This window comes from Pipistrellus hanaki (assembly GCF_964339955.1).
Source record: "Pipistrellus hanaki genome assembly, chromosome: 6".
NCBI classification, from domain to species: Eukaryota; Metazoa; Chordata; class Mammalia; order Chiroptera; family Vespertilionidae; genus Pipistrellus; species Pipistrellus hanaki.
In genome coordinates, this window is record NC_140508.1 from 18,230,457 (window position 1) to 18,252,991 (window position 22,535).

The window sequence follows — 22,535 nt, forward strand, 5'->3', positions numbered from 1 at the left end:
CAAGGACAACAGATCAACACTGTGGGTCATCCTGCTAGCCCCGCCACAGCTCCTCCAACCCTTGTTGGAAAAGATCCCCCTCCCCCCGAATCCTGCCACAGCCCCACCCCCCAGTCTAAATGCTTTAAAATGGGCCACCCTGTGCACTCAGGATAAAAGTCTCCACCCTTCTCCCGGAATGAAACCTTTCCCTCTTGTGAACACAGGCTTAACTTTTGGAATAATGATGGGTTTTCGTCAATAATAAGCATCTTGATGGAAGAAACATATATTTGAAAAACTAGGTTTCTGCCCTATAAAACCTGAGAGCTAAGGGGAGAGCCAGCAAACAGACCACAGCACAAGAAGAAAAAATACAATCTCTTGTCAACACTTCCTGGAAGGAGAGACAGCAGGGGGTCCTTATCCAGGCAACCAGGATATTTGCTTGTTATACTACCAACCTGGGTCTGATGTCACCCAGCAGGCTCCTTCCACATGCCAGGGCATCAGGAGGATTCTCTAGTGGTGAATGGGAAACAGGGAACCAGAAACAAACACCAACTGTGTTTTGAGGACAGACATGACCATTTCCAAAACTATTTTAGCCCTAGCCGGTTTGGCTCGATGGAGAGAGCCTCCGCCTGCGGACTGTGAAGGGTCCCAGCTCTGATTCCGGTCAAGGGCACATGACTGAGTTGTGGGCTCGATCCCCAGTGGGGGGCGTGCAGGGGGCAGCTGATCAATGATTCTCTCTCATCATTGATATTTCTATCTCCCTCCCTCTTCCTTCCTCTCTGAAATCAATATATATATATATATATATATATATATATATATATATATATATGTAACTATTTTAGCTCTGCACTCATTTTTTAAAAGTAGTGCTTGACCTCCTGCCCATCTATTTTTGTGTGTATGTCACCTTTGGCTGGGATGCCCTAAGTCCCCACAATAAATGTGTCAAAGCTTATGGAGCGCTTTTGAAAAGATTGGAGAATGAACCATACAGTGTAGTGGTCACAGCCTGGGCTGGGAAGCTAGAATGCTTGAGTCTGGATTTAATAGCTGTAACCTTGGGCAAGTCCCTTAACCTATGTCACAGTTTTTTCACCTGTCATAAAAACAGTAAATGATCAAATAATAATAAAAACAGGTTATTATCCTTAACACCATTATTACTTAGGTAGCAAGGGCCAATAAGAACAGTTGTAGGGAAATGGTTAATGAATGGAAGAGGCTGTCACTACAAAAGCTTGAATTATTGCACTAGTTGCCCCTTGGCCACTGTCGGAATAAACTCACCCATTCCATCCACCATCACTAATCTGTTTAAAATCCTGCTTTCTTCACCTCACTTCCTTACTCAAAAGCTTCTGCCAGTCTCCACTGTTTCTAGGATGAGCCAAAGCCCTCAGCCTCATTGTTGATGCCCCCATCTTTCCATCCTCAGCACCAACAATGAAACAAGTTGATCTACTTATTGTTCTTAGAAGAGCACCTCTCCTCCTTCCACCTCTTTTCCTCTCCAGCACTTTGACCCCCTCACTTATTCCAAATTCCAGCATCTTTCAAGGCTCACCTACACCTCACACCTTCCAGCCTTCTGTCCTAGAAACCCCAATGACAGGGTCACCACTGGGTACTCATTGGCCACTTCTGGTGTTAACGTCAATGCAGGTCATGTTCCCAACCCAGGAACATGCTCTTCAGGGATAAGGGGGAGTTCTCTGTCTCTCTGTGATGAAGACTCTGTCCTTGACCCAACTTTGGCCAGGACACTCTGAGCCCTCCTCTCAATGGGCCTCAACCTTGGCCTATAAAGACCGGAATAAACACTGACATATTTTCTAACAGCTTACAGTCACATTCTTAGGATGACCCAACCCCCGCTTAAAGTGTCTCCCGGAGAATGCTTAAGGCTGCCAAAAAAATGTCCTGTTTATTCCAGCCGACACCTGTGGATAGGACCCCTGTCTCTGAGTCTCTGTTGGAGGGGGCAGGGGAAGGGAAGTAATTTCAATAAGTGCCAGTTAGCAAACTCAGGTGGTTTTCACTTGGACCAATCCCCCCTTCCCACTTTATATAGCTTTTTCCTTCCCTGATTCTATAGGGCCCCTATCGCCTCCTCCCTCTCCGTTTAAAACTCCTCCTCACCTCTGTACAAACTGAGGTTGAATTCAGTTTATGTTGAACTCTTTTCCCTATGGCAATATTTATTACTGATTAAAATCTGCCCTTACACCACTTTAACCAGTGTCTGGCTTTGCTTACATTTCACATCTGCACGTACCGTAGCCTGCAGCGCAGGTGCAACAATAATGGCCAAAATGGATCGGATCCTTATCATATGTCAGGACCTTGTCCATGTTCTGCATGCACTGAAGTGCCGTAGCTAAGCCTGCTTTTCAGGGGAGAGACCCGTGGCCTGAGAGGGCGTATCTGGGAGTGAGCCCACAGCCCCACACTGGCAGCTCCACAGCCCTTACACTCAGCCTCCTTCTCCCCTTGCTGAGAAACCTGCCCAGTTACTTCAGCATTATGCAACTACAAAAGGGCCAGGAAAAGGATACAATGTGGTGATGTAAGGGTGAATCCAACACCCTCAAGTTCAGTCTCTGGCAGGCAGTAAACCCCAGCAGTGTCTGCTCCTGGGAGACTTCACACACCCCTGTTTTGTGCCAGAAATCACTTGTCAGTTGACTCTACCTGAGCACCCAGGACCTCAGCTGAAAGAGCTCCACTGGTTCCAGAATCCACTCACTTCCTCACTTAGCAACCTGCTGAAAGGGTGCTAACAGCTCTAGCCTTGTTGACTCAGCGGCTAGAGCATCAGCCTCTGGACTGGAGGATCTTGGGTTCAATTCCGCTCAAGGGCAAATACCTCAGTTGCAGGCTCAATTCCTGGCCCCAGGTGGGCGCCTGCTAGAGGCAATCAATCGATGTGTCTCTCTCACATACATGTTTCACTCTGTTTCTCCTCCTCCCTTTTATTCTCTCTAAAAATCAATGGAAAATATCTTTGGTTGAAGATTAATAACAAAAAAAAAAAAAGGATGCTAACAGAAGTGGCTTTACTCTGTAACAAGTCTTGGATGATATTAGTTTTTTAAAAAGATTCTAAGAGAGAATAGCCAACAAATCCATCTTCAAACATTATGAGAACCTGCATCAATATTTAGTAAAGAGACAATTATTTTAAATTATGGGGAAATAACCCAATATCCTAATAACTTTCATCTTAAGTTGGTCAAGACTGCTCCAACCAGGGGACCCCAAAACAAACTATGTACATGGTCTTATCTATATGATGTACACAAAAATATTAATCTATGGATATAAAAATCAGGAATAAAAATTCAGAGAGACCCAGGGCTGTAAGGCTACTCATGAGCCCTCAATAGCCCATTAACAAAATTATCCATAATCATACCTCAATACTGGTTCTTCTGGGGGAAAATAAGAGGAAACACGTAAATTGTGGTGTTCTAAAGAGTCTCTCCCTTAGCCCTTCCCCAAAATGGGTAAAGAGGAACTTGTTCTGCTAAATGCATTCCTTGGGGTAATTGATAATTTATGATCTTGCATCAGCCCCCGGTGCTAATGATAAAGTATGACATCAGCCTAGCGGAGTCTCAAATGGCACATGACAAAGTCTAACCCCACAGAAACAAAGTGCCCTGGCTACCAAAAACAATTCATCCATCAACGTGTTTATTATTTTTATTATTTTTTAAATTAATTTCTTTATCGATTAAGGTATCACATATTTGTCCTCAACCCCCCATTCCAATCCCCTACTCCCCGCCCCCCCACTATTGCTCCCATCCCCTATTGTCCTTGACCACTGGTTAGGCACATATGTGTGCACATAAGTCCTGTGGTTGATCTTTCCCTTTTATCCCCACCCTCCCTTTGAGGTCAAACCCTTGGAAGTGAGCACCGCCTGCTGTCAGGAGGAGAGCCCGGACTTCCTGTGAGTTCCTTCTGCACAGGAGAGCCAGGGGCCCCTCACCTCTCAGGCACAGCATGTCAGTAGTGATGCCTGGTGACTGTGGAAGGTTGAGGTTCACCCACATACAGCCCAGTGGGAATGGTACCATTCCCTGAGAGAAAAGCGGCATTCCTTATTTCTTCCACTCAGTACAAGGCTTGGAGGAGGCAACCATGTGCCTGTTAACATAATCCATTAGAGAAGATTTCATTTTAACTTGTTTGGAGCAAACAAAAGGCCCATCCCATAGGTAGAGACTGACTGATTGCTCAGGCACCTAAATGTCCATCAGACTCTGAGGAACATGCCCGATGAAAACGGAGTACAGTCCACACTTAAATCCACAGCCTCTCAAGGATACCGTTCCTCACTTGGGGTACGGATGTCCCTTACGCCCAGGAGGAGGCCAGATGGAAAGTGACCGGGACCTGGTGGCTCTCACTGGCTCCCTGGGAGGTAGGGACAAGTAAGAACACGCTCACTCGTCATTCCCACTATGTTGTTTAGCTGGGCTTTCGGGAGCTTTGTGCTGCCTGGACGCCACTGACCTTCCCCAGGTGGCTGGCACAGTCTCTCAGTGACAGGCAGACTGAGACTGCTTCAACTCCTCAGCATCCTGTCCACTCTGCTGTATAATTACAATCCTGGAGGAAAACCTACAGGCAACCCTCCCTCCAGGGCAGGAGGTGCACATGTTCTTGACAGCAAAGAAGCCGTTGCAAATTCTCAGATAGAAGGTTCACACTTAAGGGCTATGACAGCAGCAGCAGCAGGCCATCTCTGCATTCAGAATATTGGCAGGGCCTCGGCTCTCCTATCTGATGGTATTTTGCACATCCAGAGAGGATTTGCATTTCATTAGCTAGACTTAAAAGTGTAGCATTGAAGAAATGCTTCTGATATCAATTTAAATGCCATGAATATCATATTTCTTCAAGCCTGAGTGTGTTCGCATATGTATATTTTAAGAAATCAATGACTGGCCTTGGCCATGTGGCTCAGTTAGTTGGAGCGTAGTCCCAAACAGTGAAAGGTTGATGGTTCGATTCCCACTCAGGGCACATACCTAGGTTGAGGGTTTGTTTTGGCTCCCCATTGGGGTGCGGGTGAGAGGCAAGGATCAGTGTATCTCTTTCACATCAATGTTTCTCTTTCTATCCCTCTCTTCCATTCTCTAAAATCAATAAACATTTCCTAGGATGAGGATTTAAAAAAAGAAAAATCAATGAATGAGCAAAATAATTTACAGAGGATTCAATTTAGTGATAGTGCTAAACAATGCAGTATATTTTAGCTAAACTAACCTTTTACCATGAATACGGGTTGAACCTGGGGAAGGAGAAATGCCAGTTGACACATTTTTTTCTTAGATGTGCAAAACAAAGCACCTTTTTCTTCCCAAGATCTCTTATGACCTCTAGTGGTCTTTCAGAAAATCAAATCTACCATTCCTAAACTTACTCCACTTTAGTACTTTAAAATGGATTTTTATTCATTTAATAAAATAAATTTTATAACAATTTAGCTTCTACTCCTTGGAAAATGTCATTTTTTGAAAAGTTACAAAAAATTTAAAGCCTTACGTGAATTCAGAGCATATTCAAGGCCAATTAAAGGCCCCTGCCAATGACACTATCAGGATCTGACCCAAAAGTCTATCTGGGCACAGCATCACTACAGCTGGACTGTTAACTAGTTCTACTGGCTGGGTACCAGGACTCCTAAAGATCGATGGTGAAATTCCTAAGTGCTCTACCCCTTCTTTTTGAAGGCTTGAGGATATTCATGACATAAGCATCAGAATGTCCATTTATATGAAACTAGTACCCTGTTTCCCCAAAAATAAGACAGTGTCTTATATTAATTCTTTCTCCCAAAGTTGTGCTAGGTCTTGTTTTCAAGGGATGTCTTACCTTTCCATGTGCTAGGTCTTATTTTCGGAGAATGTCTTATTTTTGGGGAAACACAGTAGCCTGGTGCATGAAATTCATGCACGGGGAGGGGGTGTTCCCTCAGCCCAGCCTGCACCCTCTCCAATCGGGGACCCCTTAGGGAATATCCAACTGCTGATTTAGGCCGGATCCCACAGAACATCCCTCTCGCAATCTGAGACCACTGGCTCCTAACCACTCACCTGCCTGCTGGCCTGATTGCCCTGACTGCTCTCCCCTGCTGGTCTGATCCTCCTTACTGCTCTCCCCTGCTGGCTTGATTGCCCTAACTGCTCTCCCCTGCTGGCCTGATCACTCCTAACCACCTCTGCCTTGGCCCCGCCACAATAGCTTTGTCCAAAAGGACATCTGGAAGGTCGTCTGGAAGTTGTTCGGTCTATTTAGCATATTACCCTTTTATTAGTATAGATTGCTCAGAAGTCAAGCTTAGGTAGATTCCTAAGAAGCATGAGACTATCAGATGCTTAACAAAAATAGATGCTTTGAGAGGTGAAAAATTAGCATTTAAAACCCACCAACCTTATGTTTTAAAAGTCCTAAGTTTTATTTCATCTACTTTAAAGAGTAATGATGTTGACCTAATCTGGTTAACCAGTGTCTTCAAAAAAGCAGTGGGCCACTTTAGTTACAGTAGTCCCCCCTCCTTTTTTCTGGATGTGTTTTCCAAGGTTTCAGTCAAACTGCAGTCAACTGAAGCCCAAAAATATTAAATGAAAATTTCCATAAATAAGCAATTCATAAGTTTAAATTGTGTGCCACTGTGAGTAACATAATGAAATCGCCCCAACCCGGATGTGAGTCATCCTGGGTCCAGGGTATACACACCGCACACGCTAACCCATCCGACAGTCACTTAGTTTCAGTTATTAGATTGGTTGTCAGAGAAAGCTCACGCTCACATAGCCTTTCTTAAAGCATATTGTGTCAGCTGCTTTATTTCATTATGCTATTATTGTTACCTTTTACTTGCCTAATTTATAAATTACACTTCACAATAGGTTTGTATGTACAGGAAAACACAGTATAGAGTTTTGTACTATCAGGGTCTTAGGCAAGGGGTTTGTCTTGGGCTGTATGCCCCGGGGAAAGGGGGAGGGACCATTTTACTTTACAGCACTGACTGACAGCACATAATCCTTTCCTGGTGAGTCCTTCCCTGCCCCCATGATTAGATGCTCTTAAATTATACTTTCCTGAAGGGCAGGAGGGTCTAATTTACCTGTGCTGATACTAACAAGAGAAACTTCATAAATCAGAAAGAAGGATCTGTAAGGTGTGAGTGAATCAATTAAAACTGTCATTTCACTCACAAAATTCCTTTGCTTCAGAATGAGTTTGGCTTGTGTTAGCATTTGTATCCAAATCCAAAGGATTTTATAAATAGAGGATGACAATGTGAGTATTTAGCTATGAATAAGAAGTAAAGAAAAATAATCATCTACGAGGAATTTTCTTCTTGTTCTAAATTAAGTGACTAACTGGTATCTGAACTTATTCTCCTCGGTAATCTTATTCTAGACACATGCTGTCTGGATCTCAGAATGCAGAGTAAATGCTTTACATGAAGCGTAAAAATGGAATCATTTTACATTGTTTGGAAAATGTTCAACATATGTCTCCCTCCTAGTGCTTTCCTTCATCACCAAACTTCCCTAAAGAGCAGTGAGGATGACCTTGCCTTAACTTCCTTACCTGTATTCAACTCACTGAAATTTGATTAACAGTATCCAACTCTGCCCTTCAGGGAGGGGCAAGATGCGTCTCCAAACCAAGTAAGTGGTCAGAAGTAGGGCACTGAGTGGCCAAGGCTGGCACAGGGGAGCCAAGGGGATGAGCTTGGAAGGGAGCTGAGGTCCAGACCTTGGGAAAGGCAGAGTTCAGAGCCATAAGAATAAGGCAAAGAGAGGAGAAGCAAATTGGGATGAGGTGGGATTGGGCTGCAGTCTGGGGGAGTGGCCAGTGTCAGGGCAGGCAGCCACCCTCCCTCTCATCCCAAGTTCGCTTGACTTCTCTTCAATAGATATGGAATTATTCAAGTTATTAATTTATCTCAAATGAGTCTGGGTAGTTGGTGTTTTTCAAGGATTTGGCCCATTTTCTCTAAATCATTGAAGTTATACAGATATTGCAGCACTCCCCGACCCTTTAATGTCTGTGGAGCCTGTAGTGGTGTCACCACTTTTATTCCCAGTTTTCTGATTTGTCTTCTTTTTCTTGATCAGTCTGGCTAGAAATCCATAAATTTTTCTCAACTCATCTGTGCCTTTTTAAATTTTCAAGTCCAATGGCCTCTCTTTTATACTCAAATTATTTAACTGCCCTTCACTGTTTGCCTCTTCAAGAGTCTTTGACTTCTTCCCCTCTCTCCCAGTTTTCTTATTATCAGTAGCAGTTCATTTTCATCTCTCAGTATCCTGCTGGACAATCTCCTTTACTCTCATGATATCCTCCCTCATGAAAGGGCCTGTATTTATAACTCTCTCCTGTTCATTTAATACCATTATTTCTACTTTCAGCTAATGAACCCTGATAGCAGCTCCCCAAAACCTGATTCATCATTAACTCTTTTCATTCTTGAACTTCTCCATCCAAATTGCATTTTTACTGATCCATTCCCCCCTGGATTTCTTTAACTTGTAAGGCCTAAATTCCAGCCGGCTGCTCTGTGCTCCTCCTCTGTAAGCCACTGACCACACGGAAATCAGTTATCTAGTAACATACAGAGCATATCATGCCTTTCTTCTTCAGTGCTCCCTGCTGGCTCCAAGATAAAGCCTTCTCATTACCGTACTTCCGCTATCCATAATCTGCTCTTTCTATCCATATCCTGAACAGTGGCTGTGCCTGCTAACCTGCCTGGTAATAGACTGTGCACTTTCCTATCTCCACGCCTTTGCTCCTTCTGCCACTCTGACTGAACTCTGACTCAACCTTCCCGACTAGACTCAGAGGTTATTTACTAAAATGTATAGATATATTAAGAATGCAGTTTGGCCCGACCAGCCTGACTCAGTGGTTGAGTGTCAATCAATGAACCAGAAGGTCACCCTTTGATTCCTGGTCAGGACACATGCGTGGGCTGAGGGCTCGATCCCCAGTGTGGAGCATGCAGAAGGCAGCCAATCAATGATTCTTTCTCATCATTAATATCTCTCTCTCTCTCTCTCTCTTTCTCACTCTCTTTACCTTCCTCTCTGAAAGCAATAAAAATATTTTTTAAAAGAATACAGTTTGATGAGTTTTGACAAATGTCTAAACCACAATCAATATACAGAACATTGTCATCACCCCAGAATTCCATCATATCTCTCCCTGTCTCACTCTTCCCTCCACTGGAGGCAACCACTGGCCTGATTTCTCTCTGTGCAGTTAGTCTTGCCTGTTTTGTACATCGTAAAAGTGGGATCAACAGTATATGGTCTTTGTCTCCATGTCTTCCTTCTTTCACTCAGCATAGCCTTTCTGAGATTGATCCATGCTATTATTGTGTGACAAGTAGTACTTCATTCCATTTCACTGCTGACTAATACCTTTTGTATGAATGTGCCAGTTTAAAAATGTAAAGATTTAACTGTTAATGGACATTTAGCCTTTTTTGGGGGGGGGGATGGAGGTGGGGAAAAGAAGGTTGTATGAAGCTGTCTCCTTTCTGTTTTACCCTCTTCCAAGCTACATAGCACAGTTTATTGTGGGTGGTTCTCTCTCCCCCACATAACTATAATAGTAATCTACACTAATAAAAGAGAAAAATGCTAATTGACCATACCTTCGCTATACCAACAGCCAATCAGAGTATGCAAATTCACCCAACAAAGATGGCAGTTAATTTGCATATGCTGAGGAAAGGAGGAGTGAAGACTGAAGACAGCTTAGAAGGAAGAGGGAGGAAAAGTGGAAAGCAAAGCGGCTGCCAGAGGGAAAGCATGGGTGGGGTGGGGCGGGGCGGGCGGCAGTGCAGTCGCCAAGGTGGCCGCTTGCAGAAATCTTACTGCAAATGGGCTCATAATAATAATAATAATAATAATAATAATAATAATAATGAATTTCCTTAAGGATTTACAGGTGATAGGAAGTGTGCTAAGGAATTGATTTTCATCAGATCATCCAGTCAACACAGTGGGCACTGTGCTTGCACCCACTGACAGAGAGGAAATTGAGGCCTGGAGAGGATGGTTCCTTTTTTAAGTGAACCCATCAGTTAGTGTCAGAACCAAGACCAGAATCTACCTCATGCCATTATTACAGATTCTTGACAATTATACTGTAATATTAATACCTGGTAAATAGTAGGTCTCAGGTTTTTAAGATTTTAATTCAATACTTTCTGGAGAAATTGAGCACTTATCAAATATGACAACCGTTGACCAGAGAAGATACAACTTATTCCTCACTGATAAAAGCCAAGCAAGTACACCTGTGAAATGGTTTCAGATGCACTCGTATCTCAAAACAGCCCTTCTATTTTGCTCACAACTTTGTGAGACAAAACTCTGAGGGGACACAGCTGGGCAGTCCTTGCTTGGGGTCTCTCAGGGCTCCACGGTCACTTGTTGTCTGGGCTGCAGATACAGGGGGGCTCTCCTGGCCTGGATGTCCTTGCTGGCTCACTCACAGGGCTGTCAGCCAATGCTGTCAGGAGGAGCCCTGCTGGCCTACTGACCCGAGGGCAACATGTGACCTCTCCAGCATGATGGTCTCAGGGCAGTCAGACTTCTACGCCTCCTTCCCTCCAGAATGAGAGTCCCAAGAGAACTTCCAAGAGACCTAGCTTCAGAAATCACAGAGCCTCCCTCCCACCATGCTGTAGGGGTTGAAAAAGTCACAATCTGGCCCTAGCCAGTTTGGCTCAGCGGATAGAGCGTCAGCATGCAGACTGAAGGGTCTTGGGTTCGATTCCGATCAAGGGCACATACCTCAGTTGTAGGCTTCTCTCCAGCCCAAGCCCTGGTCAGGATGTATGTAGGAGGCAACCAATCGATGTGTTTCTCTGCCATCTGCATTTCTCTATCTTTCCTCTCTCTTCCACTCTCTCTAAAAATCAATGGAAAAATATCGTCAGGGGAGGGTTAAAAAAAAAGAAAGAAAAAGTCACAATCTGGCCCAGATAAAGAGGCCACAGACCTCACCTCCTGATGAACGGATGGTAAGGCCACAGTGCAGGAGAGCTTGCTGATGGGAGGCGGGGCTGCAGCCCTCTTTGGTAAACAGTCTCGGGCATAGTCATCTCCTTAAGATTGCTGAGCTTGGGGGCCACCGATGGTAAAGACCTTCGACTTAGACAGCCCTCTTTGGGGTCAACAGAATCGTCATCCGCTGAATGCCAATGATAAGTGGGCTCCACTAGGAAAACTAAATAAGTAGATTCATTTTTATTTATTTATACATTTTTAGATTTGTTTTAAAGTTATTTCACTCAGCGTGGGACAAAGAAACTATGTGTTTTCAGAAACATATAAGTAGTAAATCTACAACTTTCCCGGCCACACAGCACCAAACAACTGTCATCAGACATTTAGTTCCACATATTATGTCATCAAGAGGCACTGTAGACATCTTCAAGTGAAGTCATGCTTATGGGTATCCCACAACAATTTAATCCAACCTGTTCCTACTTACAGTAAAATTGACAATCTAAAAATTCTTCACAGGGTGCAGCTTAGGTGGCCAAAGGCACTGCTCCAACCTTACCTGGCTTTGCGGATGTGCAGCTGAGGGTAATGGCTGTGCCGGTAACATATATGCACAGTAAAGTCCTCGTCAAAGGTCAGATTCGGAATGTTCCCCACTTGGTCAAACACAGTTATCAGAGTTGAACCTAAATCACGAGAGAGAGAAATGTGGCCTCGTTTTACCAAGGAATAACTACAACTTCAAAACACAGTGTAGTTCCCATTCTCAATTGTGTTTTAAGTGCTACAGTCACAGAGGCCTGGTGTACATTGTGGACCTGGAGGTCATCCTTACTTTCCATTCACCAAGGCCCCATCAGAGGGAAGGTGGGGGGGGGCAAAAGGGGGGGAGATCAACCAAAGGACTTGTCTGCATGCATTTAAGCCTAACCAGTGGTCATGGACAACGGGGTGGGGGTGGAGGGCTGTGGGGGGGGGTGGGAGGGAGGGCGGGAAACGCATATGTGGGGAGGGGTTTGGGATGGGAATGGGGGGATGAGGACAATTATGTGATACCATAATCAATAAAGAAATTAAATAAATAAATAAATAAATAAATAAATAAATAAGCAAGAACTTCCTGTTCCTGACCAGGGCAGAGGGAGTTGAGCAGACCTTACCGAGGCTCATGTAGGCGGGCACGATGAGAAAGATGAAGTGTAGCTCTGGCACTGCCTTGAACACAGACCTGGCGAGGGAAAGGGAGGGCAAGTGAGTGTTAACAACCAAGCAATCCCCTTAGCTGGCACCTGATTGAGACAAATGCCTTCACTAAGCAGATGAGGTGTCCAGACCTCCCTCTGCACCCCTTTGCCCCCTGCCTGCCAAGGCAAGAACTTCTTCCAGGTAGTTTCTTCTTTCTTCTTCTCTACTTTTGCTTGGGTTCCCCAGCCCTTTCCTATCGGCTCCACGGAGGGAGAAAGAATAGAGGCTGCCATGTTCACGCAACACGCCAGATTTCTGCAAATATTAACCTTTGACCTGGCATCTGGAAGGTCTGGTGTGACATTTCAAGTGTGACTTGAAAGCTGAGCCCCCCTCCCAATGTCTGTGCAGGCTGTCAGCGACTCATCACAGTCACCCCGGGGAGCCCCGCTGATCAGATTTCAGTGTGTCCTATTATTCAGGATGCTTCTACAGTCTGTCATGTTAATAAACGTTTCTAAGGAAAGGACTGAGGAAAACTCTAGGAGCATCCATCCCAACCTGTGATCTTTCAGGAATATAATGCTATCCCATAAATGCTACACCTCAGAGAATTTCATGTCCTTTAAGAATATTTTAAAGCTACAGGCCCTCCATATCCACAGGTTCTACAGCTGTGGATTCAATCAACCACAGATCAAAGATATATTTTTTTAAATGTTACATTGCTGCTGGCCTGTACTATGTAGTTAGGCCTACAATGGTTGCATCTGTACTGAACATGTACAGACTTTTTCTCCTCGTCATTATTCCCTAAGCAATACAGTATAACAATAGTCACATAAGTATTTCCATTGTTTTAGGCATTGTAAGTAACAGAGATGATTTAAAGCAGCCATTGCCAACCAGTGGTCCATGGACCACTGGTGGCCTGTGAGGACCAAATGATTGGCGACCGTTGATTTAAAGTATATAGGAGGATTGTATAGAATATACACTGAGTGGCTAGATTATTATGACCTCTGAACACATAATAATCTGGCCACTCAGTATATATGTGTATATATGTGTATATATGTGTATATATATGTGTGTGTGTGTGTTATATGTTATATGTTATATGTTATGTGTTATGTGTTATGTGTTATATATAATAAAAGGTTAATATGCAAATTGTCCCCTCGACCAGGAGTTCCACCAGCAAGCAGGCCAGACAAGTACCCATGTCCCCTCTCCCTGGCCAGGCTGTCCAGACCCCACCTATGCACGAATTCACGCACCGGGCCTCTAATATATATACACTGAGTGGCCAGATTATTATACGTTCAGAGATCATAATAGTCTGGCCACTTGGTTTACGTAAATACTGTGCCAGGTTATATAAGGAACTTGAACACAACAGCTTTGGGTACCCGCATAAGTTCTAGAACCAGTCCCTCTCAAGGGATGACTGTATTCACATGGTCTCTTTCATGTCATTTTGGCATTAATGTGTCTCGTCTACGGGTGCTGCTGCCTGCCCCCAAGTCACCGTCTACAAGGCCCCAGCCACTTACCGAATTATCTCTTTGCAACAGCCAGTAGAATACTCATCCACAGCCACAAAGAGGTGCATGAACAACGTGTTCAGAGGCTGCAGAAGAAAAGAGAACACAACTAAGGCCGAGTGAGCATCTGGGCTATGTTAGAGCAGGGTGGGAGGTGGGAGGTGGGAGGTATGAGGGGGGTTTGGTCATAGACACAGAGCAGCACTGTGTTTGTGGATATTTTATATCTGAAGTGATGAGATGCTCAGGCAGTGTTGGACTGTTCTCCCATACACTGCTCACCCGCCTTCTGTCCTCCTAGCTCAGAATTATTCAAGATAACAGGGACCCTAAATGAGTCCAATGCAACTGGTTCTTATTCCTGCCCCCACAAACGGGCTGTGGGCAGGGAGGTGCCTGCAGGGGAGTGAAATTGATTATTAACTCAGTAGTCTTGTCCTCGGGGGTGTCAATGCCAAGTGAAAGACAATCACCCTTTCCCTGGGGCTCTTGAGTAAGCAGCTGCTGCTCTATTCAAGTGACATGAGGGAAAGAGTCTCTTATGAATTTGAAGGATGGAAGGCAGATGCCACTTATGAATCCAATGGCTTGTTTTGTTCAACATTCCCAGAGTCAGAATCAAATATTATTCTTGGGATTCAGAAAACTGGGAGCTGAAAACTCAAAGTAGCAAGATTCTAGCATGACTTTCAGGTTAAATTTTTCAAGTTTTTAAAGAGCTACGTCTTGGATCTTCTGAAGACTTCTTAAGTGCTCTAAATAATGAATAGTTGGTCTATCTATCCACAGGTTCGCCTGCTCAATTCAGTACCCCTTTGTTTATGGGCAAATCTGCAAATCGGGAGATCATGTGAGGTGGCTGGTCGGGGAGGGTAGTGCTTGCACCTAGGTCAGGACAACATAAGCACTGTCCTTGTTCATTGTTTCCTGAACAATTTTATAGGCAAATCCACGTGCCTTGGACTCCCCTGCTGTTGGAATGTGTGTGCCTTAGAACACTAGGGCATAAAATGGCTTGAGAAGCATTGTGAATTTGGTTTATCATTTCAATGGTCACCTCATCAGTTTATGGCTGACCATTGAGATGATAAAAATGATTCATTGCACTTGAGATGCTGGTTACTTTAGGCAAGTTAATGAGAGAATATTTTTAAAATATGGCTGGGTATGATACAAAATAGTAAATGTTCTCCTGGGCCATCGCCAAAAACCTTTGAAATTATCCCTTCTTCCACCAGATAGAAATTATTTATATCTCAAATGGATAAACATCCATATGTTAATCACTGTTTTTACAGAATTGTAAAATAGCTCAGTCAATAGAAAGTCAATCAAAGATACAAGCATTGAATGAAAGAATCTGCACTATTTCCAAGTTTGAGATAATTTTTCTGACAATGGTTACTGGGTGGACAGGGAAGTGGGGTAAAGAAGAGGATAGAAGATAAGGGAAGACACCATGTAGCTGAATATGTGCTGGATAATGTGCCAAATGTGCATGTGTGTGCTTGTCCATGTGCGTGCGCGCGTGCACGCGCGCGCGTGTGTGTGTGTATGTGTGTGTGTATGCATTTGTGGGAGGTGAACTCACTCATGAACTCAAGTGACACTCCCCAAGGCTCTGGGGACATGCTATTGAATTCCACTGACAGGCAAGTGTGCTGCCCACAGAAATGGGGGGCAGATGCCGGCCTGGCTCTGGCAGGTGGAGGGCAGGAAGGGCTCGGATGTGGCGCCAGTCACCTGAGCCCAACGCCCTGGGAACTGCTGACCTGGCCCCTATTCGCCAACAGGTTGTCAGATGCCCTCAGCTGGAATACATCATATGAGCCATAGTCCACAAAGACACTTTGAAAATTATAGTGTGACGGGAATCTGAGGCTGTTGTCATTATTACAGAGGCAAATATGTAGATGGAACGTGCCCTTCCCATACATCTAAAACTTTGGATAAAGATACTCGGAGCACAGGGTGCAGACCACAAAGCAGATGTTCTGACACTCCCACTAATTCCTTGCTCTCAGTCCTCTTCAGCAGAGTATGGCCTGGGCCTGCCAGCAGCTGTCTGATCTGACTACTACCTACCCTTTTCTATACCTACAGACCCACCTTTCCTCCCCGCCAGCTAACTTTATTTCTAACTGTCATGACGTCACATATTTTCTGTTGTGAGTTTTGAACTGCTCAGTCCAAAACTGAAAAGACATCTATGTGAGCACAGGGCCTCCCTTCAAAACGAAGATGGTTCTAATAAGCATGTGTATGACCGCTTACTGTGCATTGGAGTTCCTTGTCGAGCTCCCAGAACACGGGCAGCCAGTCTTCCTGGTTGGCCACGTTCCAGTTGGGATAGTCCAGGAAGGTGGCGTGGGCCATGATCTCCTCCTTGTCATTACAGAGAGTGATGGCAAGGTTTGCCTTCTCCCTGCGGAAAGGATTAAAATTGCACACACATGTAAGACTGTGGAAAATGAAACGAGGATGTCATCTTCTCAAACCCGTTTGGCTCCTGGAGCTCAGCAACCACAGCATAAGGTCTGATAACCATTGAAAGAGGTGGAAGCAACGTGACAGCCAACTCTGGGGATAGATCTTTCAGGACATCTGGCACTATCGACTACATTTTTACTGAAAATTGTATTTCAATGAGAAAGCCATTACATTTATGAAATGAATTGTCCAATGCCCTCCCCTTTGAGATTAGCTGGGAAAATTGCTTGACTGTAAAGTTTCTCCTGTCCATTCCATGTTGCCTATACCCGTGTTAGCCCAAACATGTGCAGTCAGTGTGGTCAGCTATCCCAATTTAACCAGGACTGATGTGTCCAGGACATGGGACTATCAGTGCTACAACCAGAAAAGTCCTGGCAAACTGGGATGAGTTGGTCACCTGTGTGCAGCAGCATTCTTAATAATGTCTCCAAACCCTGAGCTGATTCTTATGGAATCCAAGCATTAGCAATATATGTGATCTACCTGCAGAAATGGAACCCCACAAGTTAGCAAAGACAAGGGAGGAGAAGCAGGTCTTCCGATTCCTCTGGTGGCTGTCCCAAAGGGACGTTTTGAGGGTCCCTCCCAACAGCTACTCTGGCATGTGGCCCATCATGGCAGCAAGAGCTATGACTTACAGACAGTATACACGTTACTTCACGGAGAACCATTTGTATTATATAAATTGAAACGCAATTTTCGCTTTCTTAGCTAAGTGAGATCGACCTGTATCTTAAGTTGGAGGGGGAAAATTTTTTTCATGTTCCTTCAAAAAACAAAGAAGGCAGAAGTTATCCATCCCTTAATAAGGGGAATACATGAGAAGACAGCATATAACTGAAGGAGAAGAGACAATGGAGACAATAGAGAGAAAATTATATATACTCTCCAGTTACACGTTTATCACCCAAGTATTGTATTGTCAGTCCAGTAAATAATTTGAAAGTGCTCACAAGCAAAAAGAGAAAAAATAATTTGAAGAATTATCCTTGATACCTCCTCCCATCTATAGATAACCAACCTTTGTCAATATTTTGGTGTCAATTTCTCCTGATTTGCCTTGTTTTCAGGCAAGCCATGCACTGAAATGCGCTTTGTGTGTGTGTGTGTGTGTGCGTGTGTGTGTGTGTGTTTTAATGAAATAGCACAACCCATACTGTTAGCAGCCTGTTGTTTGCTTTTTCCCCACCTGACAGCATATTATTTTCAAAAAAAACAACAGTCTCTTACACACATGTACTTCTTGTTCCAATTTTTTGTCTTTAAACCTATTCGTTTTGGCTTAAATATGTATATTTTAACAGAAAACTTACATCACTATCATAAATGGAAAACCAGTATCCCTTGCTAGAAAGATAGAATAACTATAAAAATAAAGACATAACATTAAAAAAAAATGTCCTGTGCATGTATCAAGTCAAATCACCTAGGTTACCACCAGAGGTAGAGGCATCTTTGGGAAACATTGTGCTAGGGATGCTGATCTCAGCACCTACCTCCACCATCCCCTCTCATAGGAAGTCACATCCCACAGCCACAGGGGACTCCACCACGGGTGCACCCAGCCCAAGGGCCCCACCAAAGCACGGGCTATCATGGAGAAAAGGCAGCAGGCTACTCTCAGGTCCTGAGATTACAGCATTCACACACAGGACTTCTCAGCAGAAGAATGCACCCCCAACCTCTCCAGATGACTCACTGAAGCCCTGCTGAGGCTCCCTCCAGCTCCTGGTCTGCTGGGCTCCCCTGCCCCAGGCTCCCAGAGCTTCATACTGAGAGTTCTCACTCTAATTCTGGTGAGAAATTGCCCAGGGCATAGGACCCCTGGCATGTCAACAATGATGATGGTGGTGGTGGAGGAGGAGGAAGTGGACAAGAGCTGAGACAGGTCAACTGCCGTCCCTTCAGGAAAGCAAGGGAAATGTGTTCCTGGAATCCCAATTTGAACTTAAAATCATTAATCCATGGGAACCCAGGATGGTGATTGGGTTCAATAGTACAATTAGCACAGTACTGAATGACACAGACATTAAACTAGAGGCCCAGTGCACGAATTCATGCACAGATGGTGTCCCTCGGCCTGGCCGACAAGTGAGGCCTATCAGGGGGCTGACTGGCCGGGGTGAGGGACCGTGGAAGGTTGGCCAGGAAGGGAGGGGCTGCAGGAGGTTGGCTGGGCAGGGGGAGGGGCTGTAGGAGGTTGGCTGGGCAGGGGGGAGGGGCTGCCAAAGAGTGGCTAGGAGTGAGGAAGGTGGCGGGGGTGGGGGTGAGCTGTAGGAGGTTGGCTAGCCATGGGAGGTTGGCTGTGGGAGTGCACTGATCACTAGGGGGCAGCCCCTGCGTTGAGCATCTGCCCCCTAGTGGTCAGTGCACATCTTAGTGACTGGTCAACCAGTTGTTCCGGTCATTCGGTCGTAACGGTCAGTTAGGCTTTTATATATATATATATGGATAGATAGATAGATAGATGATAGATAGATAGGATTTTGTAGGTTGGCCTGGAAAGCCAGCCACGAATAACTTGGTTTCGTTGGGAAAATTCACTGCAATTTCCAAATGGCTGACTGCAAATGTAACTTCTGCAGCATTATCTTTTGCACATATAATTTCCACTTCTTGCTCTATGAACAGAATTCTGATTTCTGTTGGTGAATAATACCTTTGAACTTTAACATATTTTGTATAAAATATGTGTGTGTGTGTTTGTAAAAGGCCTCCTTTGGTTATGATTTGGCTTATTATAAAGAATCATTTTAAACCAGCTTTACAAACACGCCTTCTCCCTCTACCTTTTTCTTCCTCTTTTCTTCTTCACTCCCACAATGATTTTTACTTGTTCTAGAGGTGATATCATAACTGATTTTTTGTTTACTTGATCTCCCATTTATTAATAAAGGTATTTTAAAATCTCCAATTATGAAAGTGGATATATCTATTTCTTATTTGGTTCTATTACTTTCTGCTTTATTTTAGGACTGTCATTAGTATCATACAAGTTTAAAGCTGTCACACCTCTCTAAAAATCTAAATCCTCTTTAGCTGAATGATGCTTTTTGCTCTAAAGTATATTTTGTCTATTACTTATATAACAACACTCACCTTTTTAAAGTGAGATTTTGGCTGGCAGTCGTTTCCCCCCCAGTACTCTGACTTTAAACACTTCTGTGCCTTTGTATCTAAGGTGTTTTTCAAACACAAAAAAATATGATGGAATTTTGTGTTGCTCTATTTCAGCCAATCTGCACACCTTTATCTTTTAACTGAAGATTTTTTCCCAAACACATTTATTGATATTAGTGATATAGGTGAATTTTTTTCTACCTTTCTATTATGTGATTAACATGTCCCACATTTTATTTTGTTTTTCATCTTCCTATCTTGCCTTCTTTATTCAGAGTTTGTTTAAAAATTCTTATTCCCTATATAGGTCGACTTTTATCTAATGGGCTTATATCTCATTCATCCTTACAATGAACAAGCCAGTTTTATACAAAAGAATCTAATACTTCCATCCTTAGGCGGAGGGAGTATTTATTTTCTGTTCTTTGCAAAGCTGCCAAACATAGAATCGTGAGGTTTCTAGAATATAGCATAAAATACTCGAGGAGAAAGTGGCATTAAGACCTACTGTTCTTGCCATAGCCAGTTTTGCTCAGTGGATAGAGCATCAGCCTGCAGACTGAAGGGTCCCAGGTCCAATTCCAGTCAAGGGAACATGCCTGGGTTTCGAGAGCTCGATCCCCAGCAGAGAACGTGAAGGAGGCAGCCAATCAATGATTCTCTCTCATCGTTTCTATCTCTCTCTCTACCTCTCCTTTCCTATCTGAAATCAATAATAATAATAATAATAATAATAATAATAATAATAGACCTATTCTGTTTTTTATTTCACTCAGATGTTTTCTGCATAGTTCTTAACTTGTGTATGTGAATGTGCATGACTATATGCATGCATGTATGTGTATATGTATGTGTGTGTGTGTGTGTGTGTATGTTTCAATATACTTTTTCCATCCAGAGGACATCATCAAGGTATTTAATCCACAATAATACCAAAATGTGAAATAATTTAATTGATGCATACATTTTAAAGTGTTTTATACATATTGCCCTACTGTTCTCTAACAAAATTGTACCATTTTACATTATACTCATCAGTGTGCTGATCAGAAATGACAAATTTTAATGTCTTAGGTTGGTCTCAGTTTAAACATTTCAATTGTATTTAATATAAAGCTTTATGAAATGCACAATATTGAGCTAACTCTTATCTTCTTCAATAAAAATAGGAAGAAAGATTACAGGATATCTATATTCTGGTATCCAAAAAAGCAAAACAGGGGAAAAAGAACTTTTTTAAGAAAAAAAATCTATACAGATTTTGAAATTTAGAAGAATATTTTAACAGCAATGGATAAGAGCATAACTAGACTTTGTCACTTACTAACTGCTTGACCTTGGCAGGCCTCCATTTTCTCATCTGTAAGATGGACATGATAGTGGCTACCTCAGAGAGGTGTCAGTGTACTAAATAAGATCAAGTTGGCAAAGCACAGAGCTTGGTAGAAAATAAATTCTCAAAACTAGTAGCTAATATTATTAACTTGCCCCATGTGAACCTAACAGTAGGTGGGGCAGTTGAGATTTGAACCCAAGTTTATCTGAATCCAAAACCCATGAGAAACCCTTCGACCTTCATGTTGCTACAGGACTTAGAGGTTGGTTGTTCCCAAAGATCTGCTCAGTAGGGTAGATTTTCTTGCTGCCCATTTCCTTGCCAAAGACCCCATAAAGACAAAGGAAGGGGGGACTGAGGTTCCTTCCTGTTATGTGATAAGACTGATAAACATAGTTAAGCTTACTTGACTACATACTTACAGAAGATAGATGATATTAAGCCTCCCAAACAGCTTCTGGGTAAATTTTCTAATTAGGTTTTTGATACAAAATATATCCCGTGACTCTGTTCTTCGGCAGTGAACAACTTCTACCTTTCCTCTTGGAGAAGTGAGTATTGACATTTTTTATCCTGTCCCCAAAAAGAGATAAAACAGCCCACTGTTAAATGAGAGGACAAGCCAGTCCAGTTACAGTACTTACAAAATTGGACGTTAACTCAATTTCCGTAAGGTCAGAGTGAACATGGTATTAGAGTGCTGGTGAGACACATTTTCCCCTGGGGGTAGGCTGCAACGACTGACTGTCACCACAAATCAGTTGACATGTTTCTCTCCAGGACAATGATGTTTCTGAGAATTGGCCCCTCTAGAAATTCCTGCAACTGTGGTCTTTGTTTCCAATGAAGCTGCTTTAAAGGATTCTAACAGTAGGCTTGAACAACAGTGAAAGTAATTATTCACTGATCCGGGGTCCTCTAAATGTAATTAGTCACCACTGTATGTGGCCATGAGTTACAGGGGAATCTGGACAGCTGCTGCCCTTGTTCCAAACAGAGTTCCCCAAACTGGAGTCCTGAAGGGCAGTGATCCTGAGAGAGATTTTGAGACAAAACATCACATGGTTAAATAGGTATAGGAAATGCTGCTTGTGATAGCATTCCTGACAGGCCATCGTGCTCGTTAAAGACTTTGAGAAGTTCCATAAGAAAGTACCTGCTTTCTTTGTATAGCCAAGCCTTTCTGAGAATCGCTAATGACAACAGTGGGGAGTCAAATGTTCAGAAAGACATATAATGGAACGTACAACACCAAGAGTGACCTTAATGTAGACCACATGTGTCAAACACAAGGCCCGCGGGCCAAATTCGGCCGGCCAGGCCTTGCAATGTGGCCCGCACCGCGCTGTCATCACTGCACTCCGCTGTCAGTTTATGGCATTGTCAGTTTATGACTGTTCAGTAAACCATTCGGCCCGCGATTTAGGCTGGATTTTAGATTTTGGCCCCTTCTCTGATTGAGTTCGACACCCCTAATGTAGACTATGGACTTTGAGAGATAATATGTCAATGTAGGTTTATCAAGTATGACTAATATACCACTTTGGTGGGGGACGTTGATAGTGGGGAGGTAGGGGGGTGAGAGGGTTGGAGGAATAGGCATTCTCTGCATCTTTCTTTCAAATTTGCTGTGAACCTAAAATTGCTCCAAGAAATAGTCTTTTTTTTAAATTCTCTAAACCATTTGCTTGCATATAAGTAATATTTTCTGTTTTTAAAGGCATGTCAAGAATTATACTAGCTAACACTTACTTAGCGCTACATAGATTTTCTCTTCAATCCTACTGAAATAGATAT

General features: G+C 43.4%; 1 protein-coding gene across 1 annotated transcript in view; it reads right to left on the reverse strand.

Moving 5' to 3' along the window:
- CFAP61 (cilia and flagella associated protein 61) overlaps positions 1-22,535 on the reverse strand; it is a 226,504-nt gene that overhangs the window by 203,408 nt on the left and 561 nt on the right. The window contains exons 2-6 of the mRNA XM_084888800.1: positions 21,161-21,311; positions 16,064-16,214; positions 13,799-13,875; positions 12,218-12,285; positions 11,617-11,743 (exon numbers count right to left, since the gene is read on the reverse strand). Of these exons, the coding sequence (XP_084744926.1) occupies positions 11,617-11,743; positions 12,218-12,285; positions 13,799-13,875; positions 16,064-16,214; positions 21,161-21,303 (566 nt within the window). The 5' untranslated portion in view covers positions 21,304-21,311. The remainder of the gene's footprint in view (positions 1-11,616; positions 11,744-12,217; positions 12,286-13,798; positions 13,876-16,063; positions 16,215-21,160; positions 21,312-22,535) is intronic.